This window comes from Carassius gibelio, chromosome B2, assembly GCF_023724105.1.
Source record: "Carassius gibelio isolate Cgi1373 ecotype wild population from Czech Republic chromosome B2, carGib1.2-hapl.c, whole genome shotgun sequence".
Taxonomy (NCBI): Eukaryota; Metazoa; Chordata; class Actinopteri; order Cypriniformes; family Cyprinidae; genus Carassius; species Carassius gibelio.
This window is the reverse complement of record NC_068397.1, coordinates 13,118,948-13,140,902: the sequence shown is the minus strand read 5'-3', so window position 1 is coordinate 13,140,902 and position 21,955 is coordinate 13,118,948. Positions and strand designations below refer to the sequence as shown.

At 37.7% G+C, this 21,955-nt stretch overlaps 1 protein-coding gene across 2 annotated transcripts; it reads left to right on the top strand.

The window, feature by feature from the left end:
- Positions 1-504: 504 nt before the first annotated feature.
- Positions 505-21,640, top strand: LOC127950876 (5'-3' exoribonuclease 1). 2 transcript variants are annotated; one of them, XM_052548234.1, is made up of 42 exons: positions 505-729; positions 1,739-1,971; positions 3,033-3,130; positions 3,399-3,508; positions 3,583-3,693; positions 4,177-4,262; positions 4,341-4,428; positions 4,557-4,725; positions 4,813-4,880; positions 5,055-5,189; positions 6,231-6,300; positions 6,541-6,643; positions 6,752-6,841; positions 7,752-7,908; positions 7,985-8,104; positions 8,195-8,364; positions 10,861-10,978; positions 11,089-11,184; positions 11,811-11,911; positions 12,017-12,148; positions 12,395-12,557; positions 12,669-12,782; positions 12,865-12,963; positions 13,097-13,212; positions 13,456-13,602; positions 13,696-13,785; positions 13,889-14,024; positions 14,111-14,167; positions 14,252-14,384; positions 14,465-14,534; positions 14,716-14,911; positions 16,025-16,114; positions 16,200-16,292; positions 16,688-16,777; positions 16,950-17,027; positions 17,633-17,749; positions 17,858-17,999; positions 18,144-18,316; positions 18,631-18,744; positions 18,923-19,022; positions 19,117-19,274; positions 20,167-21,640. In XM_052548234.1, the coding sequence occupies exons 1-42, from the start codon at positions 655-657 to the stop codon at positions 20,443-20,445; spliced, it is 5,085 nt and encodes a 1,694-aa protein (XP_052404194.1). In that variant the 5' UTR covers positions 505-654; the 3' UTR covers positions 20,446-21,640. The 2 variants fall into 2 exon arrangements, with proteins under 2 accessions (XP_052404194.1, XP_052404192.1); XM_052548232.1 differs by having other exon boundaries at positions 6,538-6,643.
- Positions 21,641-21,955: the final 315 nt, after the last annotated feature.

The window sequence follows — 21,955 nt, the reverse complement described above, 5'->3', positions numbered from 1 at the left end:
TTAATTATAATAATTATTATAGGGTAATAATTACAAGGGGCTTTGATATTTCTGCTTATTAAATTTAAAATTAAATTTATGCATTTAGCAGTCGCTTTTATCCAAAGCGACTTACAGTGCATTCAGGCTATCAATTTTTCATATATGAATGACTCAGAAAGCAATATCGAGGATAAGTTACTTTTACAGCATGTACGCCTAAATTACTGGTGAACTACGCTTAACCTTGGCCAAGAAAGTGAGTTGTTGTCGTGTCAAATTTCCTCTTTTTTCTCACATTACATCACATCCCTAGTGGCAGCATTTGTTTCTGCCGGAAGAGTGTGCTGGTCGTAATGTTCTGGGATATTTTCTTATCGTTATCAAAATTACATAATTTTACATAAATACTTGCAGATTTTCTCTTACATATCTTGCTAGTTCTGTGACGTTTATCTTATTTAATATTAATGTGTCTTGTGTTTAATGATTGTCGGAACGATATTATAAAATGTTACACACGCGAGTTTCCACACGGACGTTTTATTGGCTGGACAGTAACAGCTCATACAGAAACAAAACCGACTAGCACCCTCAGTCTATGAAATTCTACTAACATTGGCTTCAGATTAAGGGTTCTCTTCCTTATTGTTGTTTGAAGACTTACATGAGAAGATGGGAGTGCCTAAATTTTATCGATGGATATCGGAGCGGTATCCGTGTCTGAGTGAAGTTGTCAAAGAGCATCAGGTGAGCTAGTTTGGCTAAATATAACAGGCCGCATAGAGATCATTACAGCTCTGTGAACAGAAGCTCAAACCGTACACACAACAAGCACCAAAACCTTAGTTTTACTGGCCCTCCACCACGAAGATGTTTTGTATAGAGGGGGTTTTGAACGAGCTATCAGTAATAAATATCCAGACAGCTGAGACGAGGAACACTAGCTCAAACTGTAACGTTAGCAGGTGATTCGTGTTCCCAATCAGAAACATTCCTGACCGTTATTCATAACGACACTAATAAAGCACATATTTAACCTACTAGGTGTGTTTTTACAATTTGTCGTTTAACATATAACGTTAAGTCACAAGATTATTTTTTGAATAGTGAAGAACTACCATCATGCCTTCCTTTTCAAACTCTAATGAGTGTTAAATATAAGACAACGTTTTTATTAAGAGATATGTCAGACTGATGTATGTATTAGCTGAATGTACTTTACAATTCACCTTAAATGGCTCTTTAATTAAAAATGAATAAATTGATAGTAGTTCAGTTGTGTACGTTTTTGTTTTTATTTAAATTTTTGTCATTCGTTATGTGCTTTTGTCCTTTTAATTCGTTTTTATATTTATATATAGAATTTATTTTATTTTTCAGTTTGAGTAATTTTTAGAACTTCAACAAACTGCTTTGTTTCACTTCGTTGCAAAGGCAGCATTTGTCATTTTCATTGTTTAGGTTTTACGACTAATATTTTATAATTTATAAATTTTTTAATTTTATTACAACTTTTACTATTCTTAAAAACATATTTAAGAGTTTTAGATTTAAGGTTTTAGTTTAGACTAAACACAGTATATGATCTCCGTATAATAATAGAATTTATTCACATCTTTATCTTAAAGTTGCTTAAATGTGTTGCAGTACAAAGTTTTTTTTTTTCTTTAACTAAACAAATGCCCCTTTTTTTCTTAAGACAACCATATTTTGTCAAGTTTATGCCAGCCAACTTGTGTTCTCTCTTTCATTGCAGATCCCAGAGTTTGACAACCTATACTTAGATATGAATGGGATCATCCACCAGTGTTCCCACCCCAATGATGAGGACGTACACTTCCGTATTTCTGAAGAGAAGATATTTGCTGATATTTTTCACTACCTGGAGGTGCTCTTTCGAATCATTAAGCCCAGGAAAGTGTTCTTCATGGCTGTCGATGGGGTTGCACCCAGGGCCAAGATGAACCAGCAACGTGGAAGAAGATTCAGGTATAGCAGAAGACCTGAACATAATATATATATGAATTTAGACTGAAATATGAAAGGCTTAAGGATTTTTATTTGATGTTTTGTGACGGGTCATGTATTAAAACGTTTTTGTTTTTTTTTGTATTTTAAAAAGACAGTTCTTTTTGCACAGCTTTTTTATACAATGATATAAGTGTAAAAATTACTGTATTAGGGAAGATAAACAACACACACCATTACCGTTTAAAAGTAGAGCCCGTCCGATATGGTTTTTTTCGGGGGGGGACTAATACCGATATTCGGGAGTAAACAAAATAATCAAGGAACATTGCTGCCGTACCATCGGTGCAGCTGGTGCAGTGATATTACGCAGCATCTGAAAATATTCCCCAAACTCTGCTATTGCTTCAACAACACAAACTAGCTGGGGACTATTTTCAGGCAGCAATGTTCCTTGATTATTACACCGGAATGAGAGTATAGTTCCTAGCCATATCAGCCTAGAAAATCGAAACTTTTCATTTTCTGCGGTCTTAGTACACAATGTAACTACAGAGGAATCGAGTTTTAAATAGGAAAAATATAGAAACTCTTTGGTAATTTTTGAGCGAGATGCTAACGGTCTAATCAGATTCAATAGTCTACGCTAATCTAAGCTTAAAGTGCTACCGCCAGACCCGGAGATTGTGTGAATGAATTAAAAAATGGTAAAACTCAACTGTTTCACTCCAGGGGATTTGTAAAATGAGCCTATTTAAAAACAAAGAGTGTTTCTTTAAGCGTTAAAGCATTTCTTCCTGGTCACCAGTAGCAAACGATGGAGAGTGTGCTCTGCTTCACAAACTATGTAATTACACCATTTACAAGCATTTTATTTGCATTTTATGTTCTGTAAAAAAAATATATATATTGTCAGCATATTCACAGACACAGATATATCTGCAAAAGGCTCAATTCGGCCAATAAAATTGTCCAAACAATATATTGGTCGGGGTCTATTTAAAAGTTTACAACATTGCATCAAGAAAATTAATTTTTTAAATGCTGAAATAAGTTTATTTTATGCTCTTTGTGTTTTAAAGGTCAGCAAAAGAAGCTGAGGAGAAAATCAAGAAGGCCTTGGAGAAGGGTGAAGTCTTGCCCACAGAGGCCAGATTTGACTCTAACTGCATCACCCCTGGTTTGTGTGCTACTTTATTTTTTTTTTATTCTGTCCTAGTGATGTTGAATACATATATTTTTCAGTCATTGTATATTGTATAGCATTGTATATAACTTTAAAGGCATACAATTAAAAAGCTGGTTAAGGTCTACATTTTACTTGTCAATGGTTTCTAAATCATGGATAGGATGGTTGTTACTGGGTGTCTGGGGATTTTTATGGGACTTTTTCTGACAAATCCTGATGTAGTATGTCTTGAGTGATCTGTTTCTCTTGACTTCTGTAGGAACGGATTTCATGGCCAGGCTACAGGAACAGCTTAAATATTTTGTTCACAATAAACTGTCCACAGACAAAGCATGGCAGGGAGTGAATGTGTATTTGTCTGGTCATGAGGTGAGTTAGGTGACTTCAGAGCTTCGTGTCATGTGTGTTTCTTGGACGTCCTTCTGATTCCCGTTTCTCCTCAGACCCCTGGTGAAGGAGAGCACAAGATCATGGAGTTCATCCGTTCTGAGACCACCAAACCGGGTCATAACCCAAACACAAGGCACTGCCTTTATGGTCTGGATGCCGACCTGGTGAGTACAGTTGTGTGTAACTGAAACATTTTGGTCATAGTCTAGGGATGTGCCACAGTGATCAAGTACTCGAGTACTCGGCCGTGACAGCGATGATCGATCATGAAAACGATGATTGGGAATTTTTCTTTTTTTCGGATTGGTTATAGCAGCACTTTGGGTGGCACCCTGCATTCTCTCTCTCTCTTGCTATAGCACGTGAAAAAAAAGTTAAAGATAAAAGTTATGTTATGATGTATCTTAGTTATCTGATTAATATCATAGGATGCCTCATAGAACAGGCTTCAGTTTATTGGTATAAAGTCATTATCTTCGTTATGGTCAGGCCCCGCCCCCTGCACATGCCCCGCCCCCGAGTAATCAAGAAACCTGTCGATGATCGAAATGAGAAATTGCCAAAAATGCCCATCCCTATCATTGTCCAGGTATTTTTTTGTATTCATTTTAAGCATGCGTTCTCCTCCTTTCTCTCTTTTTTTGTAGATAATGCTTGGCTTGACCAGCCATGAGCCTAATTTTTCTCTCCTCAGAGAGGAGGTTCGTTTCGGAGGCAAAAAGTCACAAAAGAGGTAAGTGTATCATTATTTTCATCGCGCCAAGTTGAAAGTTTGTGTTCCTTTAATAATGTGTTTTTTTCTGGTCTGTAGGATAACAGCTCCTGAGGAGACGACCTTTCACCTGCTTCATCTCTCCCTTATGAGGGAATACATCGACTATGAGTTTTCAGAGCTCAGGGTGAGAATATGTAATCTCATATGGTGTGATCATATCTCATATGGCGTGATCAGCGCAAATCTGGACAGAGTTGTTGTAAGCAATGCACTGACCTGTAGTCTGGTCATAAATTCATCTGTTTCCATTAGAAAAAGATCTCGTTTGAGTACGACCTGGAGCGGATCATAGACGACTGGGTTCTGATGGGTTTCTTGGTTGGCAATGATTTCATCCCTCATCTTCCTCACCTGCACATCAATCACGATGCACTGCCGCTGCTCTATCGAACTTACATCAGCGTGCTGCCCAGTCTGGGGGGTGAGTCGGTCCACCTGCGAATCCCAAGCACGTGCGACTTTGTGTCAGTGGTGTAAAGCTGATGCTGATTGTTGTCATCTCTATCAGGCTACTTGAATGAAAATGGTCATCTCAACCTTGCCAACTTTGAGAAGTACCTTGAGAAGTTGTCAGATGTGAGTGTTTGGATTTTATTTTATTTAAAAAATGTTAAATGAAAAAAAATTACTATGTTTTGCACAACACTGACAACACTTGTAACATTAAATGAGAACTATGATTCCCAATCCATTATTTACTGCAAGAGGAGGTCAATTCACCCCATTCATCACTCTCTTCTCTGTTTTCAGTTTGACCGGGAGCACTTCAGCGAGGTGTTTGTAGATCTGAAGTGGTTTGAGAGTAAGGTGGGGAACAAATACCTGAACGAAGCAGCTGGGCTGGCAGCTGAGGAGGCTGGTGCCAAAGACATGAAGAAGAGCAAGGTGAATATTGTCAGCCTGCAGCCAGATGGATGATATACCTAAGCACACATGCATTTATCCTAGTTGCATTTAAAATCATCACAAAAAAAATTCAGCAGCCTATCCTTGTTTAAAAGAGGGGGTGTTAGAAGTAACCATGTGCTGCCGCCATTGTCTCATGTGAGTCAGGGTCAGTTTTATTTACCAGGTTCCTGTTTTCTAAATGATTGTGTCACTATTCCTGCTATATACCTCTTTTGTCTCTTCATGAATAGGGCTCTGATGAATGAGCAGTAGCAATGCTGTCTGCGTTGTGTAGTTCTTTAGCTGGTCTGTAATAAATATTTAACATAATTACATTTTTTGAAAATTATTTATCATTTTTAATAAAAATAAAAAAAAGAACTATGATGCACAACATTTATGCCAACTTCAGCCGTAGTCATTGACTGAAACAGTGTCATTTAAAGGCATAGCTCACCCAAAAACAAAAATTAATTTGGTCACCCTCATTTCGTTCCAAACCTGTATGAATTATTTTTTTCTGCTGAGCACAAAAGAGGATATTTTAAAGTATGTAGGTAACCAAACAGCTGATGGTAGCCATTGATTTGCAAGTCAAATGGCTAGCATCAACTGTTTGGTTACAAACATACTTTAAAATATCTTCTTTTGGCTTAACAGAAGAAATAAACTCAGGGCTAGTAAATTATGACAGAATAAAATTTTTTGGGTGAGCTACTATTTATTACTGTTAACTAGTGCTTCTCAGATTATGTATATTGACACTGTCAGCAGCAGTTTCATGCACACTACCTAGATGAGCTACATGATATCTCATTGTGTGACGAATAAACTGGAATTTAAGTCATTGTTTACTCATTGACCACTTATGTTGTACTTTTTATATTTCTGCTTTTTTTAGCTTGTGATGAACTCATTGTATGGAAAAGATCAATGTGAAAATTATGGATCCTTTTTACGTTTCACACAAGAAAGGTCCAATACAAAGAAAAATAAGAGTCCTTTTTTTTGTTAAGTGATCCTTTTCTTTTTTTTCAGCCTTCGGATGACTCTCTGTGTCTCGCTGCTCTTGATGGAGTCGGGGACTCTCACAGCACTCCAGGAAGAGGTACATAATCCCAAACCCCAAGTCCATCACTGATGATTATTGTTCAAGCACTTTATTTTTGAATCCTATACATGTACTATGTACTTACGGTACTATAATAACTGGGTACCTACCCTGAACCTAACTGTATTAAATCCAAGTAAAATTGCATGCACATACTGTAAAATGAAGTGTAATCAGACAATAACACACATTTTAAAGCATTCAGCTTCTTTAATATTATTCACAATGCACTAGAAGGCGCAGAGGAGGACGGTGAGGATGATGACATGTTTGAAACAGAGTTTCGACAGTATAAGCGCACCTACTACATGACCAAGATGGGCGTTGAAGTCGTCTCCGAGTAAGTCCCCATTGATTTGAATTTTGGAAAAGATGGAAGGATCTTTTCTCTTCATCCAGAAACGAATAGTTCTTATGAAGACTCATTTTCTCTGTCTCAACCTTGCAGTGAGTTTTTGGCCAATCAGGCTAGATGTTACGTGGAGGGGATCCAGTGGATCTTGCATTATTACTACCATGGAGTTCAGTCTTGGAGCTGGTAAGCTGAGAGACAGAGAGTGAATTATAATTTTTTGCTAAAAATAGGGCTGCATGATTTTGGAAATATTTTTGTTCTGTTAAAAAATATTTAAAAAAACAGGATTGCTATGTTTATTTGTTAATAATAATAGTTGTTGTTATTAAATAAAATGTAAAGCTTTTTTTGTAGTTTTTATATTTCACTAAAATTGATTTTTAAGAACAATATCATTTTATTTATGCTCATTTTCAAACTCCCCTAGAGTCAAACAGTTGAGTTTTACAGTTTTCGAATCCATTCAGCCAATCTCCAGGTCTGACGATAACACTTTAGCTTAGCATAGATCATTGAATCTGATTAGACCGTTAGCATCTCGCTGAAAAATGACCAAAGAGTTTCAATATTATTCCTATTTAAAACTTGACTCTTCTGAAGTTACATTGTATATGAAGACCAATGGAAAATCAAAGGTTGAGATTTTCTCCGTCGGTCTTAGTACACAATGTAACTATAGAACAGTCAAGTTTTAAATGGGAAAAATATCGAAACTCTTTGGTCATTTTTCAGTGAGATGCTAACGGTCTAATCAGATTCAATGATTTATGCTAAGCTAAGCTAAAATGCTACCGCTAGACCTGGAGATTGGCTTAATGAATTCCAAAACTCATGGATAGTTGGAAAATGAGCCTATTTAAAAAATAATTTGGAGTGTTTTTTTAAGCCTTTAAAACTGCTTCTTTTTTTGATATGCGCTTATTATTACAAGTATGGGAAGATGATTGGCCTATTTTGGGTTCCTAAATGCACATTAATGTTAAAAAATGCTATATTACAATTAATAATGCAGTGTAAGTACCAGGAACAAGAAAGCAGATTGGGTTGATTTTGATTTAATGTTGGGTCTTGCTCTTCTTTCAAATCACAACAGGTATTATCCTAACCACTACGCCCCCTTCCTTTCTGATGTGCGAAACGTGGCTAGTCTCAAGTTGACATTTGATCTGGGCAGACCCTTCATGCCGTTTGAGCAGCTCTTGGGCGTCCTGCCTTCAGCCAGCAAAGACCTTCTCCCTCAGTGTTACCAGGTGACACACACACTTCGTGTCTCCATCACGTCATTGTTTGTCAGAAACTCTCCCTCATTCACTGACTTCTCCACAGCATCTGATGACGTCGCCTGGCTCACCCATTGTTGAGTATTACCCACAAGACTTCAAAACGGACCTGAACGGCAAGCAGCAGGAGTGGGAAGCCGTGGTGCTCATCCCGTTTATCGATGAGGTGCTTTAAACATCAGCATTCACTGTGTATCTCTCCATAAAAGCTTTGATGGAAGTGCAGTTGCATGATATGATGTGCGTTTGCTTTCAGAAACGCTTGTTAGCTGCTATGGAGCCCTACTCTCATAAACTGGCTCCATCAGAGAAGGCCAGGAACAGACATACCGAGTGTGCCGTCTACTGCTTTGATAAAGAGCTGGACTATGTCTACAACTCCCCCCTCCCCCAACTCTTCCCCAACATCGTCCACTGCCATGTCAGGTATGTCCTGGATCTGCATGCCACAGTACATTTCACCAAATAAGAAATCATATATCATGCGCTCATTTTATTTTAGTGTTAATTAGGGGTGTAACGGTATGCAAAAATCACTGTTCGGTACGTACCTCGGTTTTAAAGTCACGGTTCGGTTCATTTTCGGTACAGTAAGGGAAAGAAATGCAAACATTAAACTGCATGTTGTTTATTACTATAAACTTTTTTTACAATTTGTTTACACTTTTTAAAATATTTTTTCATAAAATATATCTAAAATGAAAAAAGAATAAGAAATAAAATACTGAGAAGATGCGCAAATCCACTTCATTTTCAGTGTTTATTTGCGCATCTTATCTATTAAAGGCAGGGTAGGTAAAAAATATATAAAAAAACTTTTTTTCCAAATTTGTTTAAACTTTATTTCTATATCAATACATAATTAAAATGTAAGTCCTCTGAAAAAGAAAGTATAAAAATCGAGTGTCTGTAGACCTCTCATGACAGTTTTAAAGACAGCTCATTATTTCCATTCCATTTCCATTCCACTAACTGCATAGGCCGGTACTGTGAATTTTGTTTGCTGTTTCTCTACAATTGTTTTGGTATTCCTAGGATCCGTGCCTCTTGAATTCCTCAAATCAAACGTACGCGCACAAGTGGGCAGGTCATGTGTGGCAAAAGTGTGGTTGCCATGGTTGCGAGAGAGTGACAGTGGCCTAAGCCAATCCTGTGTTTCATCCCGAATGGAAATAATGAGCTGTGTTTAATACAGATTAAATGGTCTAGAGTCACTCGATTTTTATACTCTTTTTATCAGAGTACTTACATTTTAATTGTGCATTGATATATATAGAAAGTTTAAACGAATTTGGAAGAAAGTTGTTTATACATTTTTTACCTACCATGCCTTTAACAATGGCTCTGTGTAGTAACAGCTGCTCTATGTGAAATCACGCACCTGATGGAATTTACCGCTGATAAGAGAACCGGCTTTACTGACGAGATGCGCATAACGATTGGCCGATTTGTGATCGGAGCAACCCTATTTAACTTTTCCAAAGTGTAAAGTTGCAGCATCAACAGTTTAAATTTTTAGACCTGCTCAGGTTTCCTTCTTACATTGGACCGATCGGAATTAAGAGCAAATGTCTGTTTAAATGCCGACGGGAGCTGTGTTTGAATTACAATCTTTTTTCCTAGTTGTAGTGATGTTCACACTCGTGTGATGCCTTTTGAAAACCTTAGGCCGGTGACACACTGGCATATTGCACCTTTCAAACATAGTCTATTTTGCTGTAAATACTGTTGACGGTGTCCTTTATCAGTAGGCTTTATATTTATGCTCAACATGAAGTATAGATATTGTTGTCGTGAAGACAAGATCCTGGTCTGTCGGCGGCCTCCCTCTATGTCACCTACAGTAGCAGCAGCACACCAGCGCTGCGCCAGACACGATTCTGGTGCGTAAAGACACAGAAAACGCGAAGCAACTGACACCAAGCAGAAACGCCACGCTCACGCCATGCAGCCAGTGTGTCACCGGAATCAGCTGCAGGGCGGGATTTGTGCGGAGACTTCCGCCACTTAATATATTCGTTTGGAAACACGAAAATGTACCTATGTTCCCGCACACAAAATATTGCATTGGGTCATTCGGTACACACGTGCACCGTACCGAAAGCCCTGTACCGAAATGGTCCGGTACGAATTCACGTACCGTTACACCCCTAGTGTTAATACTTACTTATATCTATTCACATTAACACTTTTCACTTTATAGTTACAGATAATTTTAATTATTATAATTTCTAGTTATTATGCGTTTTATTGTTGTACCTTCATTTTGATATGGTGTCATATTTCTCTATTTACTTTTGCACTTTACAAAGAAATTTTAATTAATAACTCATTATTTTCTTATTTAATATTAGTAATAATAATATTAATATCTTGCCTTCAATTTAATGTCACATTTCTGTATTTACCTTTACACTTGGCACTTACATTCTTGCATTCAATTAGCATACATTCTTGTTTAATATTGGCAATTTATAATTAACAGAAATTATTATTTATATTCCTAATTATTTATTCTTCCCCTTATTTAATGTTATTAATAATAATATCTTGCCTTCATTTTAATATGGTATCACAATTCTGTATTTACCTTTTACACTTGTCACTTTGTAATTAACACATGAATTAACAATTTAAAATCCATATTATTCATATTATTTAATATAATATGAATGAATAACTTTTTTGATATAGTGTAACAGTTTTGTATTTATTTTTCCACTTTTTCAATTCACAATTAACAACTCTTAATCATTATTTATAGCTTTGTTGATATTTATGTGTAATGTTTTCAATTTAATATGTTGTCTCTTGTTTCCATTTGTACTTCACACTTCACATCATTAAACTCAGAACAGCGTCAGAGCTTGGTTTATTTATTTGCCGTCTTTTGGAAATAACATCCACTGTGTTTGTTTTTAGGCAAACGCCGATCCCAATGGATGCCTGGCGTGTGTCACTGGATCATGTAGCGCATAAGATTGACAGAGGATCTCTTTATTTCTGTGGCTTCCCCACCTTACAGCACATCCGTCATAAAGTAAACCATCTTCAATCTGACTGTCTGCAGATTGTCACTTCTACTGATCGCCATTAAAAGGATCATTTGATCATCACAGGATTAATTTTCCTGCTCTCTCTCTCACACAGTTTTATAAGAAGAAAAGTGGAGTGATGGTGTTTCAACAGAGCAGCAGAGGGGAGAACATGATACTGGAGATTTTAGCCAGCCAGGAAATGGGACAGGTGGGCTATTGTCCCCTCACACTAAAGGCAGCTTGAGTTCTAGACTTGAAGTTTCTTAGAGACTCGATGATTTCTTAATGACTCGATGATTTCTTAATGACTTGATGATTTCTTAATGACTTTTTAGGACTATCTTAGACACTAAATTACATTTTGCAAGGTTTTTGCAAGTCTTGTGTCCTCCCAAAAAATTAAGGCCTTAAAAGGGAATTAGTTAATTCATAAAATCATGGCATTAAATGTTGCATGTTGGGAATTTGAGTATTTGTTTTGTTTTCTAATGCAAATGATTAAACATACTTAAATCAAGATACATTTATTTGATATGCAAACAAACAAAATTAAGTTTTTTTTTTTCTTTTTATTGTTTTGGCTTAAAACAAATATATAATTGTTATTGACATGTACCTTGATATTTGGAAATATTTAGACATTTGCATTGGAAATCCAGTGTGGCTTTTTTGCAGTGTATTCAGAAAGTCAAGTTATTTTCTATATTCTATTGGTTGGGTGCAGTGACAATATTGACACATTGTGGTTCATTCCTTTTTTTTTTTTTACTTGGACTTAACAGGTCTCTTTTAAATGCATGTTGTTTTACGGTAATGTGTTTCTCTTCATTGCAGGTGGAAGATGTTGCAGCACTGGTTCTTGGAAAGTCTTTGTTCGTGAACTGGCCCCATTTGATGGAAGCTCGAGTTGTAGCTGTTTCAGACGGAGAAACAAAGTAAGTTTGTTTGCTGAATTGATATTTCAAAGTGATTTGCTGTCATGTAGAGTCATGTAGCGCACTCAAACTCTGTTAAAAAAGCGTCTCACTCCTTCTCTGCAGGTTTTATTTAGATGAACCATCAGGATCACAGATGTTGTATCTGGGTAACACTCCAGCACCTGCTGAAGTCACCCATCTAACTGATAAAGAGCAGAAGGAGTGGGTCAAAGAAGTGCAAGGCCTCTCAGAGCAGTACGCGGCCCTTTTTATTCATGTTATTGAATAGTGATGTATTAATGTTTGCTGTCAACATTCATGCCTATAGGCTCTGGTATCTATACCGTATTAACTAATTTTTCAGTAGCAATTCTTAACCTTAGCTATGCATGTTCAGGTCATAGAAAGCTTTGCATATTTTTTTATTCTGCAGTGCTAAGTGTGTGTGCATGTGATTTTTTCAGCGTCCATATGTGACATATTACTTTATCTGCTTTTCAGCTTTAGCAAGCGCAAAGGGATTGTGATCAAAGAGACGGATGTGGTGGTATACGCCCAGCTGCTGACAGGCAGGAAGTATGTCATTGGTCAGAACGGAAAGGTCCATTTGGAAAAGCAGTTTGCCAAACAGGTCCTGCCCTATCCCTACCAGACCATCGTGAAGGTAAATATTTGCACCAGTCCAAAATTAAACAGGAATTGTAACCAAGAACCTGCATCTTGGTATAAATCTAAAAGTTGTTGATGTTTTAAGTGTGCTGTTTTCTCACTTCAGGATATCAAAGCCTTTGATTCATCATTGGCACGCTTCAAGACACTGGAGGAGCTGTTCCCCCCAGGAACCGTTGTCTTTATGGTTGGAAACCCGTATTACGGCGCAATGGGAGATGTATGTACTTGTTTTGTTCCCTCCAGACCAGCTGCAGTTGTTATGTAATGACAGTCATGTAGCATTGTTTCTGTTTGCTTAGGTGCAAGATTCTAGTGATGTCATCAGTGAGGGACGGGTTAGAGTGGTCTTCTCCGTACCGTGTGAACCTCAACTTGATGCCTTAATACAGAACCAGCATGTAAGCCTCGAGTCTGTGCCCAGTTTGCACTATTCTATGTTTTTCTTCAGTTTATTTTACTTCCATTTATTTTTCACACTCTACATATGGCTTTTGTCTTCAGATTTTACAATAGTCTTTTGTTTTTGTTCAGAAATACTCTGTGAAGTACAGTCCTGGGTATGTGCTCGCCTCCCGCCTTGGTATCACCAGCTACCTCGTCTCAAGGTTCTCCGGTAGCATCTTCATCGGAAGAGGATCCAAGAGAAAGTCAGGGAATAAAACAATGCATTTTTTTTTTTATGTACTCTCAATACACTGCCTTTCAGAAGTATTCAGACCTTTAAACAATGAAAGATCCAGGGTTTACATTTAGTCGTTGATATTTTCATTTAAAATCACTGTATTTAGCTCCACAACAGGTTTATTTAAGGACCTTTAGGATTAGTTATCCATCTAAATTGTTTTTATTTCCCTAAAAATGAATGTTTAAACAAATGTTGCTCTGTACAGTCCTCATGGAGAGCAGAAAGCCAATGTGGGCCTTAATCTCAAGTTCAACAAGAAGAATGAGGAAGTTCCTGGCTACACCAAGAGAACCGAGAAAGAGTGGCTCTACTCCGCTGCCGTAGGGGAACTTTTAGCTGAATACTTAGAGAGGTGTGTATGTGTATTGGAGGTTTTGTGTGTGTGTGCTACCTGTGGTTTTGCAAATGTTTAAAAAAATAATCCTAATTTGTCCTTGTCTCTCAGATATTCAGAGCTGTTTGACTTTGTAGCACGAAACAGTCACGATGACGTCTTTTACGAAGATGACATCTGGCCAGGAGAAGATGAGAACGGGTGTGTTCTGAATCCGTTTTAGACGAGCAGTAGTACAGAGAATGCAAGTCCTCTTGCCAGACTTGATAATAATGACTGTTTACCACTGTGGTGATTTAAATAGCGCTGAAAAGGTCCAGGAGATCCAGGGCTGGTTGAAAAACCACCCAGTCAGTTCCTCGTCCCGAGCTTCATGTGATCTGCAGATCCTGGACACTGGCATCGTGGAGAAGATTGAAGAGGAGCTGGAAAAAACCAAGGTTGGTGATCCCATACAAACCTCAACAATCACAATAGTCATTCCTGTCTTTCTGTGGATGATGTGTTGAATGTGTGTGGGTCACAGGCAAAGAAGATGAACAAGAAAGTACGGGTCACTGTGAAGCCCCACCTGCTTTTTAGGGTATGTGTTTATCTATTTATTTATTTTACTTGTATACATATAGACAGAGAGAAAGAGAAAATCTGCGTGTGTGTGTGTGTGCAGCCTTTGGAGCAGCAGCACGGTGTTGTTCCTGATCCTGACGCAGAGTATCATCTGTTTGACCGTGTTGTCAATGTGAGAGAAAGCTTCTCTGTTCCCCTCGGCCTTCGAGGAACCATCATTGGTATCAAAGGAGGTAAACCCTAATGCAAACTCTCTGGCGTGCTTCTACATCTCGTTTTGTCCTTCATTCATGGTCTTTCCTGTTTCCATCAGCTGAACGTGAGGCCGAAGTTTTGTACGAAGTGCTGTTTGATGAGGAGTTTGCTGGAGGACTCACTGTCAGGTACAGAAGTTATTTCTCTCACTGGATGATGCAAATCTAGAAATAAGGTTTTTATTCCTTATGGACACATTCAATTGTTAAACTGTGAGAGTGAAATCAGTTTTAATGATTCTTTAAGTGGTAATGTATGTGAGTGTTAGACGGTGTTTTATAGGCATCTGTTGTGTGTGTGTGTGTGCAGGTGCTCTCCGGGGCGAGGCTATCGACTGCCCCCCAGTGCCTTAATCAACATGAGCCACGGCAGCAGAAAGGAGCAGGGCTCTCACAAACTCACTGCCATCGTCAAACCCCAGCCCTCTTCTTCATCCCATCCCACACACAAGAGCCAGCTGGGCGGCCTCAACCACTCGCCACGCTCACCGTTTATACCGACGCAGGTAATGGGCGCACATTCATCCCTCATAAGCAGACCCTCAGTGACTCTACTAATACCCCACTAGCAAAGAGGTCATAAAGATCCTCCTTTCCACTCCAGTATCTCTGGAGCAGAGCTTTTGGACTTTAGCACAGGACTGTGATGATTTAACTTGTCTAGGACTCTGTACTTTTCAGTTGATTCATATGAATAGATTTTGAATGACATAATGGCAGATTGACTTTTAGATTTTATATAGCTTTTTATTTATTTTCTTTATTCTATCTAGTATATGGGTCAAAGACGAAATATCCCATTTTGGTGTCTTCATCAAATCAAAATTATAAAAGTGATTTCCTATGTATGAAAAGCATATTAAATGCCTGCTTTAATGATTAAAATAACTTGTATTCAAAATATGAATGAAATGATGTTCTATCGTCATTCAGTGTAAACGATATATTTATGTATAAGTGAAACAATATACTTATTCTGACCTCTACATATTTTTTGTATTATATTTTAAATGATTGAAAACATTTTGCTGTTAAATGGATAAAACCTAGTTGTTTGAAGGATAGTAGCAAAGACAAAGGTATTGATTTAAAATTAAGATTAGTAAGTTTTTGGGGACAGCGGTTTGATACTCCTTAAATAGAGTTTTGGTTATAAATTTCCCTGCAAAGATTTTTTTTTTATTTTTTTGCTCAGAGAAATATAATTAAACAAGACACACATTAATGTATGGAGAAAAAAACAAAATTCTAAGCAGTATTAGACTTTGTTTTGATAACCTTTTTTATCTTTGACCTATATACAGTATGTGTGTGTGTGTGTTTGTGTGTGTGAATATATATATATATTAGTAACAGGAAGGTTGCAGGAATAAATCAAGCAGTATTTGTCTGGTGAATGTGATCTAGCGATAAATGCATTATTTTAAAATGAAGGGAGATTCAGGAAATGATATGACCCAGATTTTCATGAGCACCACAACTCAAATGTTAGGTCTTAATATTAAGGTGTGATTATTAAGTAGAAATCTATGTAGTGCCAACTGGTTCCCCTTCAATAATGCAAAAGGAAATATGTTGTTCCATGTGAAGATCTGATGGTGTTGAATTTCAATTGACAGCAGCAAAATGGCCGTTTTAATCTCAGGACGGACACTCAAGGCAACAGAAACTCGCCTCACAAAGCCCTCAACCAGAAAAACCAACACAAGGTATGAATTGTGTGAGGTAAATAGGTCTGACTGCTCTGGGGATTATTCAGGATCCATTAGAGCACTTTTCTTTGTGTTCCACTAGGGCTCGAGTAATGAGAAAGAGTTCAGCAATGTATGGCAGACTCTTCAGAGTTCAGGAATGCCCCAGAAACCCCCAGCTCACTGGCAAAATAATGTAAGTAACTCTGTCTTAATCTGTGTGCTTGTGATCAATGTTGTTATTATAAACAAAAACAAAAAAATGCTGGAATTTTTTTTTTAACAAAAATAAATTGGAAAAGAGAAAAAAGAAGGTTATTTTCTTTAATTTAGGTTGAAATGGAAAATTTGTAAATTTAAGGTTACTAAATAAGTAAAACTAAACAGGCATTAAAAAAAAAAAAAAGTAAAAAAAAAAAGGCTAAAAGAAGACTAAAACACAAAATTGCTTCTTTTTTTAATTCTAATTAAAATGTTTAAATGAAAACTGATTCAAAATATTCATAAATACTAAGAGTACAGTAATGATACTAAAATAGCTCTGGTTTTTATATGTAGTATATGACATTAACCTGGTGTTATTTTTGACAGGCTGGAAAAAGCAGTGGACCGATGCCACATCAGCAACAGCTGGAGGGAAAAAGTAAACAAAGCCAAGGCAACGACCCGTCCAACACACTTGTATGTTTTCCTATTTCATACACCACTGCACTGAACGAGTCAGCTGTCAAGCCCTAGCATTTGATCACTGTCAACAATAAGATGACCTTTTAACTTTCACATTTATAGAGTAGCTCTCTTTTATGGGTATACTAAATGCTTAATAAGTTTTACATTTTTTGTTTTTTTGCAGGCCTCAGGTGGAAATATTAGACTTCTGAAGAGAAATGAGGATGTGAATATGGCTGTCGTACAAGGGCCTTCAAATAAGGTTTGTGGTTTGTGAGGATGGTTTATCAAAAAATTAATATTGCCCTAATTTACTCTTCCTAGTGTCAAATGTATGACTGCCTGCCTTTCTTCTGTGAAACACAAAATAAGATGATTTCAATAAAAGTCTGAGGGTTTTTTTTTTGTAAGGTAATTGGGGTTCAGTGTTATTAAAGTCTAATGCCAAACACAAAAGACAGATTAAGCAGATTAAAGAGATTTAGCTAACAGAGAAAAGAAAATTAAATGATGACAGATTTTTCATTTTTGGGTGATCTATCCCTTTAAGGACCTTTTATACTTGGTTGAAAACATATCTACATCATTTCAAACCGTGTTTTGGAAAGATAAAAGCTACAAATAAACCATCACTATCCGTTCTTGGCTTCACATTCAATTCATATCTGAATAAATCCGACCGCGTGACTATGACAATCCAAGCTAAGAGGTAGATTGATATGCAGGTGCCAATCTAAAATACACAGTCCACTTTCACTATTGTGCGTGAGTCATGTGGAAATGATTATATGAGCCATTGCTAGTTTTTTTTATATTGTTCTAATTAGTATAATACATTTTTTACTTCTAGTATTTATATATTTACAGGCATCTACAGAATTTGAGGAGCTTTTAGCCAATCTGAAGATCTCAAAGGATCCTGAGCCACCTACAGAGCCCAAGAACCAATCAGAAGAGCCTCTTTCCCCACAGTCCTTTGCCATGGTGTGTAATCCAGGGTTCTCATATCTGCAGCTCAAAAGAGTGAAAAGTATGCTTATTTAAATGTCTTTGAATGTTTTAAGTTATTTTTATTTATTTTCGTTGGAGCAGAAGGGAACTCTGGTATTGAAAGAAATGTTGAAGATTGACAGCTCTGGACCAAGTTCCTCTGCCCCTGATTTCACTGGTGGCCAGGATTCAGCAAGCTCCAGTGCCCAACAGCAGAGCAAGAGACGCTCCAGCAAAAAACTAGGTACTGCATTGTGTCCAATCAGATCCAGAATCAGTCTTGTAAGATTTCAGGCCGTGGAACTGTACTATATCAGATAGAGGATTTAATTCTCAATCTGAGATGTGCACAGTGAATAATTATAAGTGAATGTTCTCTGTCTCTCAGCTGCTCGGATAAATACTCCTCAGACTGATGCACCAGCAGTGGGTCCTCCTCCTCCTCCTCTTCCTCTGGCTGGCCAGCCACCCCTCCTCCCAAACATGGCCACTGAACTCGGGCGGGTATGCATGGGGCTTGGGATGGGACCTCCAGAGTTCACCTTCCTCCGTAACAGACAGGTTGGTTCATCTCCCAAACTCCACCTATATCTGTGTAGCTTGAGAAACAAAAGAACAGCTGTATGTCACTCAATAGAAATATAGATTTGCAGAAAAATCATAATTTAGTTAGATCTTTACAAGAACTCTTAGCAGAAAGTTGGAGGAAAAATGTAATACCTAAAATGCTCAATACCCAAGCCATCATGATGAATGAATATTGAAAGTTCATATAAAGATTTCAAGCTCAAAATTGTATGTAGTTCAGTAAATAAGAGCTCATTTTTTCCGCCGCCTCTTTCCATCTCATACGCTCTTTTTGTCTTATTCTTTAGAGTCTTACAGTGTGTCAGGTGAAGTTGTCGAATGGCCTGCTGGTTCACGGTCCTCAGTGTCCATCTGAAACCGAAGCTAAAGAGAAAGCTGCTCTCTTTGCCCTTCAACGATTGGTAACTCTTAGTTCAGAAATAATCTATGTGTATCAATAGTTCAATATATGGTAGTACTACTTGACTTTTCTTGTGATAGAATGAATTATGTGTCTAAATGGAATACAGTACACTCTAAAATAATTTTTTTTAGTAAGTACTTGTTGACTGCCGAATGAAATCATCTCGTCTTCTGCAGAACTCATTGGGTTCGTTCCCACTGCCTCCTCCCATATTCCCCGGAGTCCAGCAGATGAGGCCACTTGCTCCTCATCCCTCCATGTTTGGTCAGCCAGCAGGTCTGAGTCGTATTGTCTTTTTTCTGTTAAATCCTGTTCTTTTAATGCAGATGTTCTTTACATTTACACTTGATCTGATGCTTTGCTTACACAGGTGGTCTTCTGATGCCGCCACAAGGCTACGGACCTCTTCACTGGGGGATGCAGTTTCCCCACCAGCGCCAGCCGTTCTATGGAGGAACTTTCCCAGGAGCACGGGCCCCTGTGCAATCAGCAGCCAGCGGATCCCACAACCAGTTTGTTCCCCTACAGGTGAGAACTCCTTAAAGATGTTGTCAAAAATACAGAACGAAGCTTGGCACTGTGATCATTTACACGTGCAGCTCATGATCCAGTGTTTTCAGCATCTCAAAGCGGGTTAGATAAATAGATTGTGAGCCACAAATAAATATACCGTATTTTCCGGACTATAAGTCACACTTTTTTTCATAGTTTGGCTGGTCCTGCCACTTATAGTCAGGTGCAACTTATTTATCAAAATTAATTTGACATGAACCAATAGAAATGAACTAAGAGAAATGAACCAATAGAAAAGATTACCGTCTCCAGCCGCGAGAGGGCGCTCTATACTGCTCAGTGCTCCTGTAGTCTACACTGAAGACATAGAGCGCCCTCTCGCGGCTGTAGACGGTAATGTTTTCTCTTGGTTCTAAATAAATGCGACTTATAGTCCAGTGCGACTTATGTCTTTTTCCTCATCATGACGTATTTTTGGACTGATGCGACTTATAGTCCGAAAAATAGGGTAAAAAGAGGTTTTAAAATATATTGTTGTGCAACCGACATGCAAAGAAGAAAACATGAATATCAGGTTATTATATGACTTTCATGAATGTGCAGCAAGGTCAAAATGTCTTTTAAAATGTTAGGTAGTTTGATCTGTTTATGACCAGTCAAGGTTAGTTCAGGTTGTAAAAATTCATGTGGTGGAACTCTCCAGAAACATGTATGATATTTATAAAAAAAAATATTCAGTAAATTAAAAAAAAAAATTTTTTTGCCTGAAACTATACTTTAAAACTTTTTGGAAAACAGTGAATATGTACACACGTGTATTCAGGTTGTTATTATAGAATGCTGTATTTTTTAGTTTGTTTACACTACAGTATTTCACTGTAGCTGTAACATGCCTTTGTGTCTTCAGGTGACCAAGAAGCGAGTTTCAGGCAGAACCAAGAACCAAGAGGGAAAACAAATGTCCGGAAGCCCTGCCTATGCAGGTCAGACCCCAGGCGCTGGACTGGCTGCTTCTGCCCCAGAGCCCACATCAGCCCCCAAAACCCCCCCACCCGTCAGCGCCCATGACCCCACCACACCCAAGATGCCCAGGCAGAACCCCAATCCTCACACGCCCGGCTCGGCCTCTAAGAGGAAAAACCGGAAACTGGCAGTCAACTTCGAGGCCGCCAAAGTGACGGACTGAAATCGTTTCCTCACACCGTCCATCTCTCTCGAAGGAGAACCCCGGCATTTCATAGAGAGAAAAAAGATGCAGTTGTCCGTCTTCATGATTCGATCATTTGGTGAGACCGTGTATTTGTCTCTGGCATCGAATTAGTTTTGTATTCGTTTTAGTTGGCATGTTTTGAGTGAAGGTAGTAGTGGAAGACGTTTTTTATTGATAACTGCACCAAAATGATCATAGAATCATGAAATGGGTTTTACATTTACCTCAGCATTTTCCTTTCTTTTTCTTTCGACCCAAATCAGACCTTTAAGCTTTTATCATGTTCACTGGTTATTTTGTGATGCTGGATTTTAATATTCAAAGTGCAATAATTTGTTTTGTAGACGGGACGTTCTGCACTAGAAGGGATACAATGTGGCACAAGCTGCTACAATACAACATCTGTTCTCGCATTTCTTTTTTCTCTATTGCACAGTGTTGCAGTCCTGCACTGAAGGATAGAGCTAATATTATCACACGGTGTTACTCGGAAAGCAGTAATGCTGTCAGACTGAACCCTGGGATCTAGTTTCAGAGGTTCAAATTAAGACCAGTTCGATCCTCAAAGATTAGTTGGAATATTTCATAGACCTAAAGCAGGTGTTAAAACCAGCTCATTATGTTCACCAAGCCAGAAAGCACACTGATTTAAGCAAATGTAATGTCTACATATATACACACACACACACACACTTGCAAGAATAAACGTGGTTGGCAGGGGAAGCAAGATTAAAAATGATAATAAGATGCCTTTCTAATAAGATGTTGTTCGAATTGTAAGCATTTCAAATTGGTTTTATTTTTGTATTAGCATACCTTTATTTCCAGGGGAGATGTTTAAGTTCTGTGGTTTTAAAATGAATTTTGTGTGTTTCGATCTATGGATTTTATATGCACCGTTTTACAAATGGATAAATAACAATTGTTAATATTTCTATGCCGAGGCACCCTTTTTGATTTTTATCTTCTCTGCGTATTTGTATCCTGCCAAATCTCTTTTGTCCAAGTTTTAAAAAGATCGCAAGTTAAACCCTTTTATTTTTTAATGACATTTGAGTTGTTTATTTAATGACTTAAAACCAGAATGACAAAACAATGAGTGCGCCTCCTAACAGGATGGTGTGCTGTAAATAGACATTTTGTTAACATAATAAACATTTTGCTATCATAATGCCTCTGATCTTGTGATCATTATTAGGGTTTCTCAGTGGTTTTTTGATGATGATGAACTCACATGATTTTAAACTCTTTTGAAACTCTTTTTGCAATTCTGAAATGTTTTATTTCCTTAAAAATCCAACACAAGCAAATATAATTGGCCTCTAATGGCCTGGCTTCTACAGCTGTTCAGTTATGACCTCAATTCCAAGGCCAACTCAGAAAATCTGTAAGAAGTTGCAAATGTTTGCCTTAGCAGCTTGTTAGAAAACACTGCAGCTTCTAAATTAATATTTTAAGCAACATTTGTTATGCATGTTTCAACATG

What these genes read in the sequence shown, in the direction of transcription:
- LOC127950876 (XM_052548232.1), top strand. Translation starts at nt 655, where the DNA reads ATGGGAGTGCCTAAATTTTATCGATGGATATCGGAGCGGTATCCGTGT. An exon ending in AAGACATGAAGAAGAGCAAG is followed by an intron (nt 5,190 to 6,230) that starts GTGAATATTGTC and finishes CTTTTTTTTCAG; the next exon opens with CCTTCGGATGACTCTCTGTG. An exon ending in TTAGCTGAATACTTAGAGAG is followed by an intron (nt 13,603 to 13,695) that starts GTGTGTATGTGT and finishes CTTGTCTCTCAG; the next exon opens with ATATTCAGAGCTGTTTGACT.